Source organism: Vigna umbellata, chromosome 9 (genome assembly GCF_029865625.1).
Source record: "Vigna umbellata cultivar VRB3 chromosome 9, Vumbellata_1.0, whole genome shotgun sequence".
NCBI classification, from domain to species: domain Eukaryota; kingdom Viridiplantae; phylum Streptophyta; class Magnoliopsida; order Fabales; family Fabaceae; genus Vigna; species Vigna umbellata.
Genome location: NC_142173.1, coordinates 9,119,498 through 9,138,795, shown reverse-complemented (window position 1 = coordinate 9,138,795; position 19,298 = coordinate 9,119,498). Strand labels below are relative to the sequence as shown.

Below are 19,298 nucleotides of genomic sequence, written 5' to 3'. Positions count from 1 at the left end.
TGGGTTTGTACACATGATCTTTCTTTGAAATATTGGCAATTGAAAGTGATTATTTTCATTGCATATGGAATTGGCACACCTTTATCTTTAGATTATTACATCAAGAATAAGTCTCATGGGATTTTGACTTATGTTTAAATTACCTAATCACATTCTGATAGAAAGGTCATTATCTGCATTTTATTATTATTGATGTGAAATATGAGAGACTATCTCTATTTGATTAAAATTGTAAAATGATTGATTATGATTTATCTAATTGTAAAATATTACCACAATATATCAAAGCTAATTTTGGTAACAAGAAAACCATTTGTACAAAACTACAACAACATTATTGTCACGATCCTTCAAAAAATAGTAAAAATTTGTTGTGACAACAATGAAATATACATGTCAATGCAAGAAAGATTTTACATGTCAATGCAAGAAAGATTTGTTGTGACAACTAGGAAATTGTTTCAAAGAATGATAAAAATTGAACTCTTGTGATCAACTTTATTGTATAAATTCCTATAGCAGTTAAATAAGACAAAATGTAAAAAAAAAATGCCTAAAGAAAGCCGTTAAAAAAAACAATTCTATTATTAATTGTCATAAATTATAAACAGACATACCTATCATACCATTAACTGCATATTTAAAATATATAATTATTGGCAATCATTCTATAACATATAGGTCTAAGATGAAAACTTTTAACTTTTTTATATCGGGTATCTACACGTTCATCATATTATTTAGTGCTAGTTCTTTTTTTCTTTTTACCATAAAATATGATATTTAAAAATTCATATATTTTCAACAATTAATTAATAAACATCGAAAATAATATATATATATATATATATATATATATATATATATATATATATATATATATATATATATATATATATATATATATATATATATATATATATATATATATATATATATATATATATATATATAGACACACTCTTTGAGGAAGAAGTGGATAATAACAAATTGTGTGTGAACATATTATTTTTCATTTACAGTAGTTACATTTTTGAGCTAGACTTTTTTCTTTGAATTTTGCTAAAATGAGTTAAAAATAAAAGTAATGTATGTTGTTGGGAATCCAAGTATGAGTCTAAGTCTTATATTGGATAAGAATGAGAAAGTAGAACACTATATAAAATTGAAAGACCCATTGACCCATTGTCTTAAGGTTTTTGATATAGGGTGGTATCGACCCCTTATATAGTTGGAGTCATATCTCATTGGTATTGTGTATCCGGTGAACTTTCTCCTCAGACCGAACATATGTTATGATACAGAGTATAATAAAATAGTTATAAAAATATAAAATTTTATATTTTTTTTAAGAAGAAAGAGTGTAAAAAATAAGAAAAATAATATTACTTAAATGTAAAAAATTTAGACGTGTGAAAAAATTATTTATAAAAAGTAAAGTGGCGTAATATTAGGTGTTATACATAACAGCAGAAGCAGAAGTGCAGAAGAACCAAACTGCCCCGAAGGAGAAAACGGTTTATGATTTGAATTTGATTTTGATTAATGTTTGATTGTATAAGATGTGAATGCTAAAGTTGATTTTTCTTCACGGATAATATGGACACAACCACGCCAGGCCCATCTGAAAGCGACCCCTTAAGCGACCCAAGCCACCAAACAGATCCTTCGTGGGGCCCACACAGCTCACAAGCTCTCCAACAAAGAAAAATCCCAAAACGACACTGCCAAATCGTAAAACGCAAAATCTAGAGGGGGAAGACGTAGCCAATGAAATTTGAGTATTTGATAGAGCCATTTCTGACCACTACTTCAGATACGTTTTCACACACACGTGTCGCACGCATGAGACCCACCTTCTGATTGTTAACCAATCGCCTACGCACGTGACGTCACGTGCAATCGACTCCATACCATACCATACCATTTCTCTCTACATCTTATTCTGTTTCTTCTACTTTCTCGAAACTCCGTTACTGCTTTGCTTTGGTGAAGGTCTGCGCTTCTTCTTCGATTTTTCTTACTTGTTGCATGTTTGTTTGTTCCTCTGTTGATCAGTGAAGTGTGAAGCGACGCCATTTCGTTCTCAACTTGGTTTGATGGAGTGCGTTTCTCTGTGATCTCAAGGGGAATCCGGCGATGATTGTGTTAATGCGGTGCCTGATGCTTGATTCTGGTTTCGCTTTTGCGGTTTTGTTTCCTCGAATTATATGAAATGTTTGATTGGAACGACGAAGAGGTGTGTACATTTTTTCAACATTTTACTTTTCTTTTGGAATTTTTTAGTTTATTTTTTTTGTTAGTATGTGATCCATTTTCTAGTGTAATTTTGTTGGTATTAGTAATCCTGCTTAGTTTCTTGTTGTTACATGCTTATGTCGTGCAAATATTGGGATGTCGTGGAGGCCTAACCCTTAGCTAGAGATAGGTAGAGAGAGACAAATATTGTTTAATTGTTTAGATGGCCATAGCGTTCCTTACACGAGTGGCTTGGGTGATGAAAATGTCGAGATATGGTCAAATGCATGAGACGGCCTATTAGCCCTCTTTAGGAAGAAGCCTTGGAAACTAAGTCACCATCATGACCATCTAATTTGAGATTGGATCTAGGGGAGTGGAAGATGGCATGGCACTAAAAGGCCACTGTCACTGTAATCAGGGAACTAAGGCACTTGGCATAGTCATGATAGCTGCTATTGTAAAAGTCTCACCCCAATCTCACTGATTATGATCCTTCGTAGACTGGGGGAAAAATGCTTTGACGAGTCCTGGTCTGGTGGAGTCCAAGCCAAGAGAAAGGACCAAATCATTCTCTAAACTGTTGAATGAAATTTTACTTCAGCAGCTGAGATTCACAGATCCGCCAGATTCTTCCCTCAAGTCCTGAACGACAGAATCCTGAGCAAAGGTCGGTGGCAGGTTGAAGAAGAATGAGAGGAGAAGTAAACATTAAGAGAGAGAGAGATTCTTTGGTTGTTGAACCTTGGAGCCACCGTGCATTGCCCACAGTTGGTAGAAAGTTGTGAAGAGAAAATTGATGAACAATTTATTTTCTCAGGAAAGGGAATTTTGAGCATAAAGAATGAAAAGAGAAGGGTAGAGAATAGAGATCTCAGTTAGCAGGATGCAGTGGGTGAGTAGGCGGAATAGTGATGAAAGTTTCAAGTATCGTCAAAGGTAGTATGAGGTCTGGGAGTGCATCAAGAATTGTGTGATGCACAAGTAGTGAGTGGTTCCTAAGTCAACAGTAAATAAATAATAATTGTGCTTTGGCTGGTTGAACCCATTGGCGTGTAAGATGGATGATTTTTCACAAAAGCTATGATGACTTGTTCAACATGTGAACAAGATTTTTATTGTAAGTGGAATATCCTAATGGTAAATGCCTGTAGAAATAATTCTCCATTCAAGAAAGCCTGGTTGGCCTCTAGCCCTAAAAGGTGCCACTGTTTGGCTACTCCAACCGCTAACAAAACTTGAACAGAAGTGAGATTTGCAACAGGTGAAAATGTGTCTGAAATCAATTCCAGCTTGTTGTGTGTATCTGTCCACCACCAAACAGGACTTGTATTGATCATTGTTACCGTCTGGTTTATATTTCAGCTTATATATCCAATGACATCCAATTCAATTTTTGTTGGGATGAAGTGGTGCTATGGACCAAGTTTACACTCTAAATCCTGTAATTACTCCTTCATAGCTCTTTTCCATTCTGGATATATTACTGCCTGGTGGCAATAGGTGAATTAATAGGTAGTGGAAATTTGGCAGTTTCTGTTAATTGGGGAAAGTTTAGCATAGACAAGGCAGTTTTGGTTAGGATAAGAGATGTTGTTTGAATGGGTAAGATAGGAATAATCTTTTGGGCAGGCTGGGGTTTTGGTTGGTCAAATTGAAGCTGGATTTTAAGTATGCTGTGCAGGCGAGTAATTATAGGATCAGATCTCAGGCCACAACAAAATTCAGTGGTTAAACCAAATCACCTTCAATCTAAAGTTCCTATCTCTTTTGGGGGAGAATGTGTCTCTACAGCTGCTTGTATCATCGATTGACTTCCTTCTCTAGTCTTTAAACAACAGTTACTCTTTGAGATTTTGTATCACAAATTATTTTAGTGTGGGTCGATGAGAGCTTTTGATTTCCTGTGGTATGGAGCCACCTTAAAATTACAGTGAGACAAGTTCACTCCTCAGGCATCACCTGTAGTCTTGATTTTCTATCCCCTTCTTTACAAGGCTTTATAAGCTGTAATACCATATCAGAACAGTAGCTCAATGGAGGATGAAGAGAACAATTGAATCAAACAGTCAAAACCAAACAAAAAATGCATTCTCTCAGCTATATATATTTATGTGTGTGTGTGTGTCTATATCTATATGTATATACATACATATATATATATATATATGTATATGTATATATATATATATATATATATATACATATATATATATATATGTATATGTATATATAATACCATATCAGAACAGTAGCTCAATGGAGGATGAAGAGAACAGTTCTAGAGAGAAAGAGAGAAGTAATGAGCAGTTATGGGTGGTTACAAAATAGTGTAACCTCCAAAAATGACAAAATAAAGAGAAATAAAAAACAGAAAAAGTGATAAAACTATATTACAATATAAGAAAAACAAACAACAAACATATGACATTAATAAATACAACCAAGGTATGTAGATAGGCCTGTCAAAATGTTTAGGTATTATATAGGTCATCATTATGTTGATTCACATGTTACATGTGGCTAGAAAGTGGAAATGATGGATGGTGAATAAATGACTCTACACAGTTGGGTATGAATCTTCTCCTTGTGTGGGCAATTAGCTATGGGTGCAAAACTAGTGATACTAATAAGGTGAGATTTGTACCCTGGACCACTACCACTAATCCATAATATGATGTTAGCCCAAGTAGACTAGTTTGAACCATCCAATTTCTCAATGGAGGGACAGAAGTTTTTGAAAAATAGTAGTGTCTACCATAGATGAGGCAGAAGAGCCAGCGGAGGCCAACCCAAGAAAAGAAGTCTGAACCAAAAACGACAATCATTGTACTTGATACATGTGACACAATCAAACCAATTAGAAGGAGGCAAAACTTAAAGCTTTGTACACTATCTCATTGGCATGAGTAGCTAAAAGTTATAACAGGGGAGTAGTGAACTGATCTGACGATCACTCCAATATCCATTAATCACAACCATATTACAATTTTCGACTTGATAATACCAAATTAGTTGGGTGTTTCACTGAAATACACAATTAAATTGGGGATATCCTTCATTGGTTGAAATGTTGAGTGTAGTTGGTAGTAAAGTTTTTGTAAATTTTATGTCTTTTTCACTTGCTTTGCACATTACTATTCTTCCTGGTGTCTATTTATGTTACTACTGTCAACATCTAGAGTGTACTTCGTTAATGGTATTTTCAAACTAATCATTAATGATGGACTGTTTTCAGCTAGCTAACATAATATGGGGTGAAGGAGGTGAGAGTGATGATCATATTGTGCCTTATCCAGAGATAAATAAAGATGTTAGCAACAAGAAAGAATTCAATCAGGAAGCTTCTACAACTAAGCTCACGGAGTTGAAGAGACCAGAGGCTAAAAGTGATTTTTATGAAAGAAAGCTTGGAAGCAGTTCCAACCTGGATAATAGTGTAGAATTACCTGTCTCAGGATATGGAACAGATGCCTGGCCTGACTTGTCTTTGTCCAGTTCAGCTAAAATTGATCAGGGAACCCTTGGTACTGAAGTATCTAAAAATTTCAGAGAACTTGGCAAATTCAGTTCAAGAATTGGTAAAATTGCTATTTACTGGAATTCTGACCAGAAACCTGTGAATTCATTTTTGTGTTTATGTAGGCCCCTATCTGTTGATGTTTTTTCTTCTTGTCTCACAAAATAATAAACATGCAAGATATGTAGTTATACTTGGCCATTTCTAATTGTACTAAGGCTTGACAGGAGAATCTAAACAGCATGAAAAGGATGCTGAAATTTTCCGAAGTGCTAATGAAGGTAAAGAGCAAGGTGATTTTGTTGATTATGAATGGGCCAACATAGGAAGTTTTGATGACCTTGATCGAATTTTTAGGTAAAGTAAATTATCTATTTTGCATTATATAATACATGTGTCTTATAGCACTTTGCCACAAGTGTATTTAATATCATTTCATTCTTTTTACTTAATTACTGAAGCCTAAAATGGTCTAAACTTTTCTCTCACCTGTCATCCTATTTATGAGAACTGTGGTAGTATTCATCACTTTTCATTACTGCTCTCACTTTGCCAATCATAGTTTTAGCTCCTTCTATCAAACATGAATGGAAAATTTTGAAGGTTCAGCAATAAAGTAATATCATTAAAAGTGAAAAAAGGGGATTACATTATTTGTTTTTTTTATAACAATTTTACACTTTAAACTAGGATGACTTCATTTTGCCAAAGTTTCAATTTAGAAATGTAGTCACTTGATAGTTTTACACCTCCATGGTTTTCGTCATATGGTGCACGAGATGTATAACATCGGAAAGAAGTTTCAGAGTTCTGATTAACAGTAAATATTTTTAGACATACATCTATTCTTACAGTTATTAGTCATTTATTTGACAGTGGCATCTTTCTGACTGGGTATTCTCACAATTGATGATTTTTCAGCAATGATGACCCTATATTCGGTCATGTAAGTCTTGATAATTCTAATGACCTTTGGTCCTCCAAAGATGTGACCAACAATCCAGCACCTTTACCATTGGATACACCAAGTTTGTCTGGTGCTTTGAGGAACGGAACTGATCCTTTGGAAATCAAAGAAGAGTATGTTCAATGTAATGGTGGCAAATCGTTGGACCTCAGCTATGAGAAGATTGGGATTCCTGCATCCCAAGTTTTACAAAATTCATGCACAATCACAGGTAATGCGGGAAATGATGGAGTTAGAAGCAAGCCTACTGAAAAGGAACGGCAGGTATGCCAATTTTCACAATGATCTAATATTTTCATTATTTATCCTTTTGCAAAGTGGAGTAGTAAATGAATAATTGTTTCCCTTTTCTCTTTTAGACAATATGTTCAATAGCTGTTTATTGTGATATATGTTGGTGTTTGAGGAAAATGGCAAAACTTGGACCCTTGGGACAATTTATGAAAGAAATCGTAGCTGGATTAAGTTTACAGGGAAACCTTTGCAGGGAGCAAGTCCTTTATGTTGGATGCATTTGCAACGGACAATCTTGTTTTTCTTTTACACAAATGAATATGCTACTAAGGGGAAGCTTCTTTATCAATAGGTTCCTCCATTTGTTTGCCTATGGCAACTCATGGTTAAACTATGTAAATCTGATTATCGTTTTGCTATAAAACCAAGGTACATCATATACAACAGACGGGTTGTTGTGAAGCTAAAGAGTAGGAGTTAACAACAGAAAAGAATCCCTGAACATTAACTAAACTAGATCTTATAAAAAGGAACCAATATTCTCTATCAATAATTAACCACTCTTTATTATTGGTATTAAACCAAATCAAACAATCCCCCTCAATCTGATCAATAGAGGTCAATCATTCCCAGCCTGCAAATATTTGAATCAAATTCTAACATTAGTAATGACTTTGTAAACATCTTAGCTTCATGTCACTTGGTTGGCACATAGTGTTGGTTGAAAATTCTTATAGGTCTTGGGTTTGTCTTATTAGAGCCTATCCTAGCGAGATTTGTGTGTGTTGGGCATATCATATCATTCGTTATTGAATTGCTACTGGACCATCCATTAATGTCTAGTCCCATACAAGAGATTTGTGTTGAAAGTACCGCATCGACTAGAGATAAGGCCAATTTAAAGTATATATACGGGTGTAAACCTCACCTTACAAGCCGGTTTTATACGGTTGAGTTAGGCTTAAAGTCCAAAAGAGAAACATTACCACGTCCAGTTATTGGGGTACGAGTCCCATTGGAAACAATAGTGTGGTTACCGAAAAGAGACACATTGGTTAAAAGAGATGAATGAGGGGTTATACGATTTGTCGCACCAGAGTCTAGAACCTAAGAGTCCATACATATAACTTTAGAAACTTTGAAAGAGGAATTGAATTTCTTACTAGTCATGGCTGGAGAGGAAGTACCAATAGTGGACCATATGAAAAGCATGAATTTGGTGTGCTTCTCATTAGGCTTGGAGATCCATGTTGAAAGGACTAGTGAAAAAATGGTCACGGAGGATGTTACCACTATCGTACCCTTGGAGATCTCACATAAACTAGTGATAAGGCATATTTATTGTATATAAGTGGGTGAAAACTTCATCTTACACGCTAGTTTTATAGGGTTGAGTTATGCTTAAAGTCCATTTCTTAAGATAGTATAAGAGTCATTCAAAGCCTATCCTAGCGTGATTTGTTGTTCATTGGTCTTATTGTGCCATCTGCTATCAAGTTGCTATCGGGTCACTCATTAATATTTAGTCTCATGCTCGAAATGTATATGCCTTGGCCTGAGATGTGTGTGTTGAAGATCCCACATCGACTCGAGATAAAGTAAATTTACAATATATAAGGGTGTGCAAACCTCACCATACAATACAGTTTTATAGGGTCTAGTTAAGCTTTAAAATTCACTTCTTAAGAGATACCTTGTTAAGAAGAGAGAAGCCATGAAAGAATGTCATGAATTTCGTGTGTTGTCTACACAAGTCTTCTTTTTTATTTAAGAAGAGATACAATAATGAGAAACAATCAATATCTGGGAAATATTTGTTTAGATATTTCCCTACCAAATCGTATGATATCTCCGGATTTAATGTAATCAAATTGTATCTCTAACAATAATAATATTTTCTTTGAATTTCATTCTCATATATGTTTTGCTAAATCTCAGGTTACAATAGTGAAATTTTTCTTCAAGGCAAGACTGGGGCAGATTCTCAAGATACCAAACACAAATTGTTAGATATTGAGTAAAAGAGAAAAATTAATTGTAATTACACTAAAGTTTACAAGATGGGTGTAATTTATCAATTTAAGTAATATATTTTGTTACTAACTTTGACCACAAATATTACCTTCAACAACTGTCAATATTGGTAATAAAATATTTATTATGTAAATAGCATAATTTGTTTTCAAAATGATATTAGTTAGAGAAGTAAAAGATAATTACATCAAGTCAGTATAACAAGTTGGGCTTGATTAGCATCTCTGATCCAACTTAAAAGGAGTGTGTTGATAATCATGTATTTTGTTCTTGTTTTGTTTTTTGCTCAGCAATGTTGATAATCATGTGTAATTTGTGTTAATAAGGTATGTCCTTTACCGGAGGTACTAGAGTAGTGATAGTGACCATGTTGGTGTTGGAATGGATAGTGATAGTGACCATGTTGCTGTTGCAATGGACAACTGCTAGTTGTAAATGAAAAGGAATGATACATGGGCAAATGACGCGTATTTCATTTATATTATTGATTTCATCCCTAAGTGCACCGTACCAACATTCCTTGTTTGATATCTCTAGTCCTGTCACTTGTGAACTACTTTGGTTGTTTGGTTTCTATACCTTCTCATTTTGAAAGTTTAAAGTTAAGCTCCAACCATTTTGGCAATATATGGTTTTGTTATCTCCAAAAACAACTTACATTATTTAGGAGTTTATATAGTAGGGGATATTTGTCTTGGTTTCTAGGTTGAGGAAATTTGAAATATGCAACTTCTTTAGAAAGCACTGGTTCCCTGATGGATATCTTTTTTGTTTAAACATTTTTGTGTTTAGAATTGCGCTTATATTGTGTCCTTTGAATGTATTTTTATTCTGATTAGATGTGTATGTCTATCATACATGGCTGAATCTCCTTGGCATAATTATGCGTTACAGCTCTAGCAGAAGATTTATACCTGTTTCCTTCTCAAGGTCAAGTAAGTACCTGATCTCTTTCATTTCATATATATGCAGGTTTTTAGGCAAAAGAATCTTTTGAAAACTCGGAAAAAATCACAGGTAAAACAAGAGGAGAATAACTTGCAAGATTTTTATGGTAATTGGTCTCCTTCAGTAGCACTGGCAAGACAATTTGAGAATGAATTATCACCATCTGTCATACAATCTTCTCCCTCTCCAATTCTTGGTCAACAAAAGCAGATCCAAGGAGCTGAAACCTTATTTCAGAATATTGTAAATCCATATGCGGCGTCTTCTGTGTATGAGAACCTTACTGGTACATATCCTGCTATGCCAATGCTGTCGCAGACTTCATCAGGTGATCTTAGGCAGCAGCCTGTGCTTTCTGGGTACGAGGTGTCTCCTGGTATAATGAATCCTGTGAAAAATTCTGTGGACTCATTCAAACCTCAAATCATGACTCCTCAGGAGAAAATTGAAAAATTGAGGAGGCGGCAGCAAATGCAGGCACTGATTGCTATTCAGAAACAACGGCAACAATTGGGCCATCAAGTCCCTAGTAATAGCAAATCAAGCACCCAGAAATGCCCTCCAGAAATCCCAAGTCATCTCAGTGACGGGACTGATGAAGATCTAAGAATTCCTCCTGCTCCAGATCCACCTATTGAACAAGATGATTCTAATACAATGTCAGTAGCAGTTGGAAATGATTTTGTTGAAGACACCATATTTTACCAACTTCAGGATATTATATCAAAGGTATGGTTGAATTGATACTAGCTAATATTATATAATATATTGAATTGTTTCCTTGTATACTAATCTTGACATGGCTACAATGCCGAGGCAAACTTTTTCTACAGTTGGATATCAAAATAAGACTCTGCATCAGAGACAGTTTGATCCGGTTGGCACAAAGTGCAACTCAAAGGCATTATGCTAGTGATACTAACAGTACAAACAAAAGTAGCAGAGACGAACTTGAAGTTGTGGCAAGAGAAGAAAGCAACAGTCAAAATAGGTAGAAAAATTACCAAATGCACTACAACTTTAAAGGCCATTACTTTCTGCTTTTACAAAGAGCACTTATTATGAATTCAGTATGATTCCATCATGATTAACATCAAAAGCAGAATAGGAGGAAAATGCCATAGGTTTATGTGAAAATTTCTGGTGCTACTGAGTTCTGTGTTTTTCCTTTTACCTCACTAATGGACAAATGGGCAAATTTAAACAGAAAATGTTGGGAGTACATTATGAGTAAATTATCTGGTGCTTGAGTTTCTTGCTGTTATATTCTTGGAAGTTCAAATCTTCCTCTATTTGGGGTACTTATTCATGCGTAGGGGTTGTTTCACTCTTATAGGGCACTCAGTAGCTACAGAAAGATCCAAGAGGAGGTTCTTGAATGATTTTATTATGAACACAACTGTTTTGCCAATGTGGCAAGAATACAACCAAGATGTCTCAGAACACACAGGTCTTCCTAGAGGACCTTAACTCTCCCAAATCTTTTTCCTCCTAAACTCCAAAAGCTGACTAACAGCCTAAACACAGACTTATATAATAGTCTGTTTTACAAGGTTACAACTGTGGAGGTTAGAACTGCCTCCTTTATTTATTTCTCCTAGTATAGACTTTACCCCTGAACCTATCACACTCGTGTCTAGGAAGTGTGGCACTTTTACTCATAAATAGTAGCTAAATAGGTTACACCAAGTAAACATCAATTCATGGAGTAGGGCTTCAGTTTATAGTTTACCTTATTTGATATTTCAGTATTATCTCCAAACTGCAGTATAACTATAAGCATGTTTATCTTGTAAAACAACAACAATGAATTTAGAACCGTCATTGTTTTTACTGTTTCAACCATGATCTCAAATAGGTTGATTTCACTTTAAAGATGCTATGTATCATCAGCTTGATTTATCTCTAAAATTGCTATGTTGCTAACTATCTTTAGTGTATGAATTTACTGTATCAACCATGATCTCAAGTAGGTTGATTGCACAAGTTGCTATGTATCATCAGCTTGATTTAACTCTAAAGTTGCTATGTTGCTAACTATTTTTACTGTACGAACCATGTTGGTATTACAGATATGCCAGGATGCCAGATGTTGAAACAGAAACGAATCCCATTGATAGAACCATAGCCCATTTACTTTTTCATAGTCCTGTGGAGCTAACCCAGAACTATTCTGACAAGCTTGAGTCACCTGTTTCTACTAAGGTGCAATGTGAAAGCAAAGCAGCTAACCTGGTGAACTTTCCCATGAGTTGCTTACCAGACGATGACTCGAAAAACAATCAACAACTTTCTCACCTTGGGCTGAAGAATTCCTGGTTTGATACCCAGTCTATGGATCAAATTAGAAACAGTCCCTGCCTAGACACTTCTGAGAATGCATCCAACACGCAGGAACTTGAAGCCTCTCAATGAAGAAGAAAGAGGGCTCTCCAGATATTTGAAGGTAAACCCTTCCTTATTTCTTTCAATTATATATGTATTTACTGGTAATTCAAATGTTTTATTTTATTGTCAGCCACTCAGATCATAAGCAAGCACAGTTATCGCTGTAGAATCCTGGGAACCAGTTTCATGGTTGTCATATTATTATCGTTTCTTCTGTTTCAAAACATGACGGAGTGTGTATATCAGTATCTGACCATACTTAAGGTCGCGAGTGCTATGTTGTATCGTTCATAACTGCAACAAAAATGCCTTGCACTCAGATGTCAAATTTAAGTCTTTGACTGACTGACTTAGACCAGGTTTTAAAGTTTATGTCGTATTTCTTTAAGTTCTGTCACTATTTGAGATTGAGCCATAAACTTAATATTTTTAATGTGAATTTAACTTTTTCACCATTTATGTCAAAATACTAAGAGAGATATATCAAGCCATAATATTTCTGTTCATTTTAATTGAATTTTCAGGTTGACTGGCATTCTTATATGGGACAGTTTACTCGGTTAGTCTCCCAAATTCCCATCGATTGTATTTCATGTCGATGCTTATATTTGCCATGCTTTTTGAAGGCAAAGTAGATTGTTAGTGGCATTTTGATAGTGCACTCAATACCTGCTGTAAACTATTTTCGTCCTTGCCTGCAGCTTGAGTGCATGATATAAGCTAAAAAAATCATCTATTTAATTCTCAGATTTTTTTAAAGTTGTTACCGCTTTCTATGTTGTCTGACGTTGAAGAGTGTTCAGGTTCTTAATATGAAAGAAATAGATTATGGGGATATAATGGCGATGAGGACACATGGTTAGGATTGAGCAACCAAGCTATAACCTTCCACTCAGGGTTGCTTCGGCATGTTTCTTTTTATTTAAAACTCTTATTCTTTTTTCTATATAAAATACGGAAAAAGATTAATAATATATACGTGGGATGAGATATATCAAGGTGGGGATTTCTTCCTGCACCTCCCCTTTTTCCCTTCCTGCACCCCAAAAAAACTCTTAATCCCAAAATAACGCTCATCCCAATCTTCCTCGCCCCTTCACTCCTCACCCACATTTTGCAAGTGAATATTGCACAGGAGCTTTTACAAGTGAATAATGCAAAGAGTTTTACTCCTTGCACCTCCCCCACTTTTTTCTTGCATCCCCACATTCCAAAAATACCCTTCTTCAACATATTTCGAAATGTTGGGTGGTGAAGGAAATATGCAAGACTCAATTTGGAAAGTTAGTTTGCACAGGAAAACCCTTTAAATTTAGGCATGGTTCCCATGCGGAAGAAGTTAACTAAGAGTGTTATCTTTTACAAAATTCACAACGAAGTTTATAGTCAAAGAAGGGAGGTTTAAAAGATATAGAGGACAAAAGGTAGTTAGGGATTTTTTGTGTGCAAAAAGTAAAAATTTATAAATTACAAATTATAAAATTATGAAGTCATTGTAAAATTATAAAATATGAAATTATCAAGTTATAAAGTTATAACTTTATAAAGTTATAAAATTATAAGATTGTAAAATTATAAATAGAAAAAAATAAGTAAATAGGAAAAATCTAACAATAAACACTCAATTGAAAAAGTTTAAAAATTTGGAGAATTCAGTGTAACACAAATTTAATAATTACTCAATTGAAAGTTTTCAGACTTTTTACAAAACTTAAAACTTAATTAAATCTTTTCTAAATCTATTAAAAAATCATCTTAATTAAACTTATTAAGACAGAAAAGTCAAAATCAAAAAGGTCTAAATGAAATAGCTATGTATAAAAATTAAAATTAATATTATTTGCCATGTAAGAAAATAGACTAAATGATTTAAGAATAGTTTCTTTTAATTATTACACTTCCAATAAGTTTTAATTATATAATTTATACTCAATTTATAACAAAACTTATGTTACTTAAATAATGTTTAGAAAGTATATCAATATTACTCCAATTGTATCTATCTAAATTAAAGTAATACATAATTCTTAAAATGTATACAACCTATAGGATTACCTCTTGTTACTTTTTCTTTTTTAAATTACATAAGCAGAAGGTAATGCATGTGTATAACTCTCGGCTTTTTCTTATTAAAGAATCCATATCCTTCAATGTTTTAATTTTTTTACCAAAATTTCATTATTACAATAATTATGAAATTAAAAATTAATATCAAAGTTAAAATAAATTATAAAAATAAGTATATACACAAAGCAAATCAACTAAATTAGTTACAATTATATAAACAATAAAACGTAAAAAAATGTAGTTTAGAGCAGGCCTATATCAGAGTGCTTGATATAAAAATCAAGTTCTTTTTGAAAGTTTGAAGCTCAAATTTTTTATTACGGCTTTCTATTTCATAAAAAAATACAAAAATGTAACATATTTGTAATACAAATATCACATCAGTTTAATTTAGTATATAATACGATAAATATTATAAAATATCAAATTATCTTCGTTTTTTAAAAGAAATCATGTTAGCGCATCTCATCGAATGTAAAAGTTCCTTTTATCATATGTTCCCTGATAAGACCTATGTATCCTTTTAAATTGGTCACAATAAAGGAGGGTTATAGGTATGCTTTATATTTTAATGAAAAATCAAGATAGAAGTTGTTTTTTACTTAAAATAATTAGAATATGAACTTTTGTTGATTTAATTCCTTTCAAAATCCAACAGCTTCTTGATAGAATTTGAAATGTATTATTTTGAATTCTATTTTTCAAAACCCTGAAAAGCACTAAAAATTTGTGAGAGAAATTTTTTTAATGAAAATAATTAAAATAAAGGAACTTGAGACGTAAATAACATCGAAAAGTAACATGTGGTGACCAAAAAATTTGACCTAATTAAGAAAACATAGAAGAACATATTTTTAGTAGCCTAGATTAAAAAAAAATCATTAACCTACCTTAAATTTCACATTAACTAATCTAACATATGTGATGATAATATAATTCTACTATATTTCTAAGTACATTTAAAAATGTTCTACTAATAGCCTCCTCTTGCAATGGCTCCACCATAATAAACTTTTTGCCATCATTGCTTACAGTTTTTAAAGAGATATAACATATAATTATTTTTTGTTACCTTAAGCATCATATGAAACAGATGTACTATGCAACACAACGGTAAGTCACGTGAGAATCAACCACTGGACCACTATGAGTGATTCTGACAACTTGTCCTTTCTCCAGCCCATAATAGCGAGCTATACCATCAGTTTTTAACATGCAAGGAAGCTGAAAAAGACATTCTCATTTATGCCACTACCAATTCAAAAATAGTAACTATTTTGCATAAAATTCCAAAATACAATTAATAGTGTTTATTACTCAACTCTTAAATCATGTAACAAGTTAACCTAAAATAGTTAAATTACTAGTTAAAGTACATTAGCAGAGTTATAAGAATTCACTCAAATAGAAAATGCAGACATATCTAATACATAATTCTAAAACAAAGGAATATGATGCTTTAATTCTTTTTTCAGCTAAAACATATCTAATTCATAATGTATATTGTTAAAGGTGGTTTCCAAATATGCAAATTTTCTCATAATTTCTTATGAATAGAACAGTTTAGAAACATATATTTTACCTGCTTCTCTTCCAAGCTATGCTTGGTGAGCAGTGCTTTCTTCTCTTCATCAGTCAGTATCTCATACTTTGGTTGTAAAACATGCTTTGTAATGTTGATCAGCAAATCTTCAAGCTAAGAAAGAAAAAAATAAAAGTATATATATCAAATACCCTCATGCATCAAAATTTATATATATTCTAAACAAGGACAAGATTATATATGAATTTAATTATTGTTCTCGAAAAAAAAATGCATCATTGAACTACATATAAACACATATTTTTACAAAAACGAGGAACGTCTCTGATTTTAAAATATTTTATGGGTTTAATTGTTTTTCTCTCCTTCTGCTATAATGATTTTTCCACTTTTGTTAATGTTTTCGATTTGTTTCAAATTTTTTTAAAAAATAAACCAATGTGAGAACCTATGTCAAATCATAGTAATTTATGTCAAACAATTAAATCAGCAAGACAAAATTAAAAAAAAATCATTATAATAATTAAAAAACATTAAGCTTACTTTATATTATACATTAAAAAATTAAATAATAAATAATTAAATTATGTTCTCTTTGTGAGAGAAGCAAAAGTCGGTTCGATTTCAAAGTCATTCAATATATATATATATATATATATATATATATATATATATATATATATATATATATATAAATTTAAAATCCTACACATATTATACAATTATTCAAAAGATTCTCCACTTAATTTCCATAAGTTATCAATCATTAAAGTAAATTTTATTGAATGAAAATGATTTGTTACCCTGATAATCTCAACTTTGTATGGCAAGTTCATCAATTTTTTCTGTGCGAAGGAAGTGATTTTGCTCTGCACAATGATTATGAGCGATTTCAAGTTTCCGCTGTCGACAATCCGGCTGCATATTTCCATGACGGTTCCCATTTTTATAGCATCGGTTCCGGCAAACGCGACCTGGACCTGCACGCCAAAACGATGAGGAAAAATACAGAGAAGGGAAGATAAAAGGGCGAGGAGAGAAGTGAGAAACATGCGTACAGTGTTGGAGGGATTGGAGAGATGCGAAACGCAGAAACCGAGGGCTTCATGGTTTGGTTGTTGACCGAAGCGGGAACGGAAGTCGCTCAGCGAGGAGATGAGGTTTGCGTGCTGAACGACGTCGTAGCCTCTGTCTGCGAGCATTTCCAACACCGTTCGACGGCTCAGGAAGTAGCGACTGCTCTCAACGCTCCCGTTGTCTATCAAACTTGCGATGCAATCCATTGTCGCTGCAAAATGTAGATGCAAATGCAAATACAAATACAAATGAAATTATCTGTCGTTTCACTTTTCTGTTATGGGAGAGTGAGGTATATATATATATATTAGTGGGAGGAGGGTAGACTAACAGGCACATGCCAATAGTGTGTGTGACCTTTGCCTTTATCCTAATTATTTAGGAAAACTATACATAAATATTTAGAAAATTCGTATATAAATAAGTATTCGGATAAATATATATTAAAATTAAATAAATCAATATTTAGAAATACATATATTTTAAAGAAATTTAAATCACCAAATTTTTTAAAGAAAAATTTGTATAAAAAACGAAATTTTGTAAGAAAGTAATGTAATGTCTGTAACAACTCTTTAAAAGTGGAATTCCTCGATTACCAGGGTTCCTACAAATTTAAGTAATAAATAGCATGTATGAGCACATATATATTAAGTGTAATTACATAGATAGGAGTTTTTGAAATAAAATAAAGTAGTTACATAACTTGAACCAAGATAGAAAAATCAGTAGTACGCTATGGTTCATATGATACAGAAAACATCACAAACTTCCACTATAATTCTTCATATGTGATGTTCCACTAGAACATCATAGTCTGCTTTGTTTCCGTTGCCTTGTCCGTCTTTTTCTTTTACGTTTTCAAGATGACTTCTTCAAATGGAACATCCAACGTGACGTCTCATTCCCAGCAGTTCTTACCCAGGATTGATCCTTGTCTCACCATCCTTGACCTAGACAAATTACAATTTTTTTGGAGTAGAAATATGAAGAGAGCTTTTCTATCCAAAAACAATCTAAAGTTTCTTGATGGTAGCGTTAAGATTTCTTTTTTAAATGTTAAGGATCACAGTTAAAACGTTTATTTATTTCATCAAATAAATGTTCACTCAATAAAATTTATTTTAAATAACAAAAACACATTTAAAACTAGTTAATAATTAAGATATATCTTAAATACATATAAAATAAAAGAAAACGTATTCCAAAAACTTTTTTGTTATTTTGTATTTGAATTACCACTTACAGCATTATCTACTTACATATAACACAAGTTTTACAATCATCATTAACTTAAAAAAAATATAATAATTAATCTTTCTTTAATTCATATAATAGTAAAAAATTAAATGAAAATGATTGTTATATCATTTAACAATAATAAATCTAAATGTAAACACAACTCAAGAGGTTCAATAATCAACATACCCTCACATGTAACTTATCATCCAAAATTACCTCATTTTTAGAGTTAAAACCACTATCTCTTCTTACTCCCTAGGAATCTCCAAATATAGCCTACTTCCTTTACTCTACAAAGTACAAAGGTATGACTTTTCCTAGAGAGTTTCTCTGACGAAGTTCACCTTCGGTACAACTACATCGAGTCCAAACTCCCCGCTACTCTCCCTGAGATCACAACTGGAGTTTTCAGGGTTAACCCCTAGAGCCTTCTCACCTCTAGTTGAGAAGCACTGCTCATTGTTGCTCTCTTAGGCCCTGTTCTCTTGAGTGGATTTGAGGGAATGGATTTGAGGGGATTTGAGAGGATTTGAAAATAATTTTTTTTATCGTTTTTTTGAGCGAATTTGGAGGTAAATGAGAGTGAATTTGAAAATAAAATTTGTGAGAATTAGTATAGAATTGTATTGACATGACATATTAAAAAAAATTATTTTTAAATTCACTCTCATTTACCTCCAAATTTGCTCAAAAAAACGATAAAAAAAATTATCTTCAAATCCTCTCAAATCCCCTCAAATCCACTCAAGAGAACAGGACATTAAAGACCACAACTAGAGTCCTCAAGGTTAGCTCCCAAAACCCCATCACCTTTAGCAAAGATGCATCACTCCTTGCTGCTCTCCCAAAGACCATAGTTAGAGTCCTCAAATTTAACTCCTAGAGCTTCCTTAAGGTCAGCTCCCAGAGGCCCCTCACCTTCGAGGCACACGCTTCTCATCTACACCATCACATCACATATGCAAGTATTAGGTTCATAATTCACATTCCATTTCTTATTATCAAACAACCACATAACTTAAACTCATATCATTACTACA

At 33.1% G+C, this 19,298-nt stretch overlaps 2 protein-coding genes across 5 annotated transcripts; one reads left to right on the top strand and one right to left on the bottom strand.

Moving 5' to 3' along the window:
• The first annotated feature begins 1,930 nt into the window (after window positions 1-1,930).
• Window positions 1,931-13,076, top strand: LOC124845038 (protein LNK2). Of its 4 annotated transcripts, XR_015781934.1 has the most exons (9): window positions 1,932-2,239; window positions 5,477-5,819; window positions 5,986-6,115; window positions 6,680-6,989; window positions 9,966-10,670; window positions 10,775-10,932; window positions 12,014-12,387; window positions 12,460-12,688; window positions 12,854-13,076. XR_015781934.1 is itself a non-coding variant. In XM_047322065.2 (8 exons), exons 1-7 carry the CDS (start codon window positions 2,216-2,218, stop codon window positions 12,354-12,356), a joined length of 2,013 nt encoding a protein of 670 aa, XP_047178021.1. In that variant the 5' UTR covers window positions 1,931-2,215; the 3' UTR covers window positions 12,357-12,387; window positions 12,854-13,076. The 4 variants fall into 4 exon arrangements, 3 of the variants coding, with proteins under 3 accessions (XP_047178021.1, XP_047178022.1, XP_047178020.1); XM_047322065.2 differs by lacking the exon at window positions 12,460-12,688 and having other exon boundaries at window positions 1,931-2,239; XM_047322066.2 differs by lacking the exon at window positions 12,854-13,076 and having other exon boundaries at window positions 1,931-2,239; window positions 12,468-12,784.
• Window positions 13,077-15,200: 2,124 nt separating this feature from the next.
• LOC124845042 (DNA-directed RNA polymerase V subunit 5C-like) lies at window positions 15,201-17,296 on the bottom strand. Its single transcript, XM_088098872.1, has 4 exons — window positions 16,998-17,296; window positions 16,743-16,919; window positions 15,979-16,092; window positions 15,201-15,620 (listed from the first exon to the last, which is right to left on the bottom strand). The coding sequence occupies exons 1-4, from the start codon at window positions 17,220-17,222 to the stop codon at window positions 15,495-15,497; spliced, it is 642 nt and encodes a 213-aa protein (XP_087954998.1). The 5' UTR covers window positions 17,223-17,296; the 3' UTR covers window positions 15,201-15,494.
• Window positions 17,297-19,298: the final 2,002 nt, after the last annotated feature.

What these genes read in the sequence shown, in the direction of transcription:
- LOC124845038 (XM_047322065.2), top strand. Translation starts at nt 2,216, where the DNA reads ATGTTTGATTGGAACGACGAAGAG. An exon ending in CTACTGAAAAGGAACGGCAG is followed by an intron (nt 6,990 to 9,965) that starts GTATGCCAATTT and finishes ATATATATGCAG; the next exon opens with GTTTTTAGGCAAAAGAATCT. An exon ending in TTCAGGATATTATATCAAAG is followed by an intron (nt 10,671 to 10,774) that starts GTATGGTTGAAT and finishes CTTTTTCTACAG; the next exon opens with TTGGATATCAAAATAAGACT.
- LOC124845042 (XM_088098872.1), bottom strand. Translation starts at nt 17,222, where the DNA reads ATGGATTGCATCGCAAGTTTGATAGACAACGGGAGCGTTGAGAGCAGT. An exon ending in ACAAAGTTGAGATTATCAGG is followed by an intron (nt 16,093 to 16,742) that starts GTAACAAATCAT and finishes TTTCTTTCTTAG; the next exon opens with CTTGAAGATTTGCTGATCAA. An exon ending in ATAGCTTGGAAGAGAAGCAG is followed by an intron (nt 15,621 to 15,978) that starts GTAAAATATATG and finishes TGTCTTTTTCAG; the next exon opens with CTTCCTTGCATGTTAAAAAC.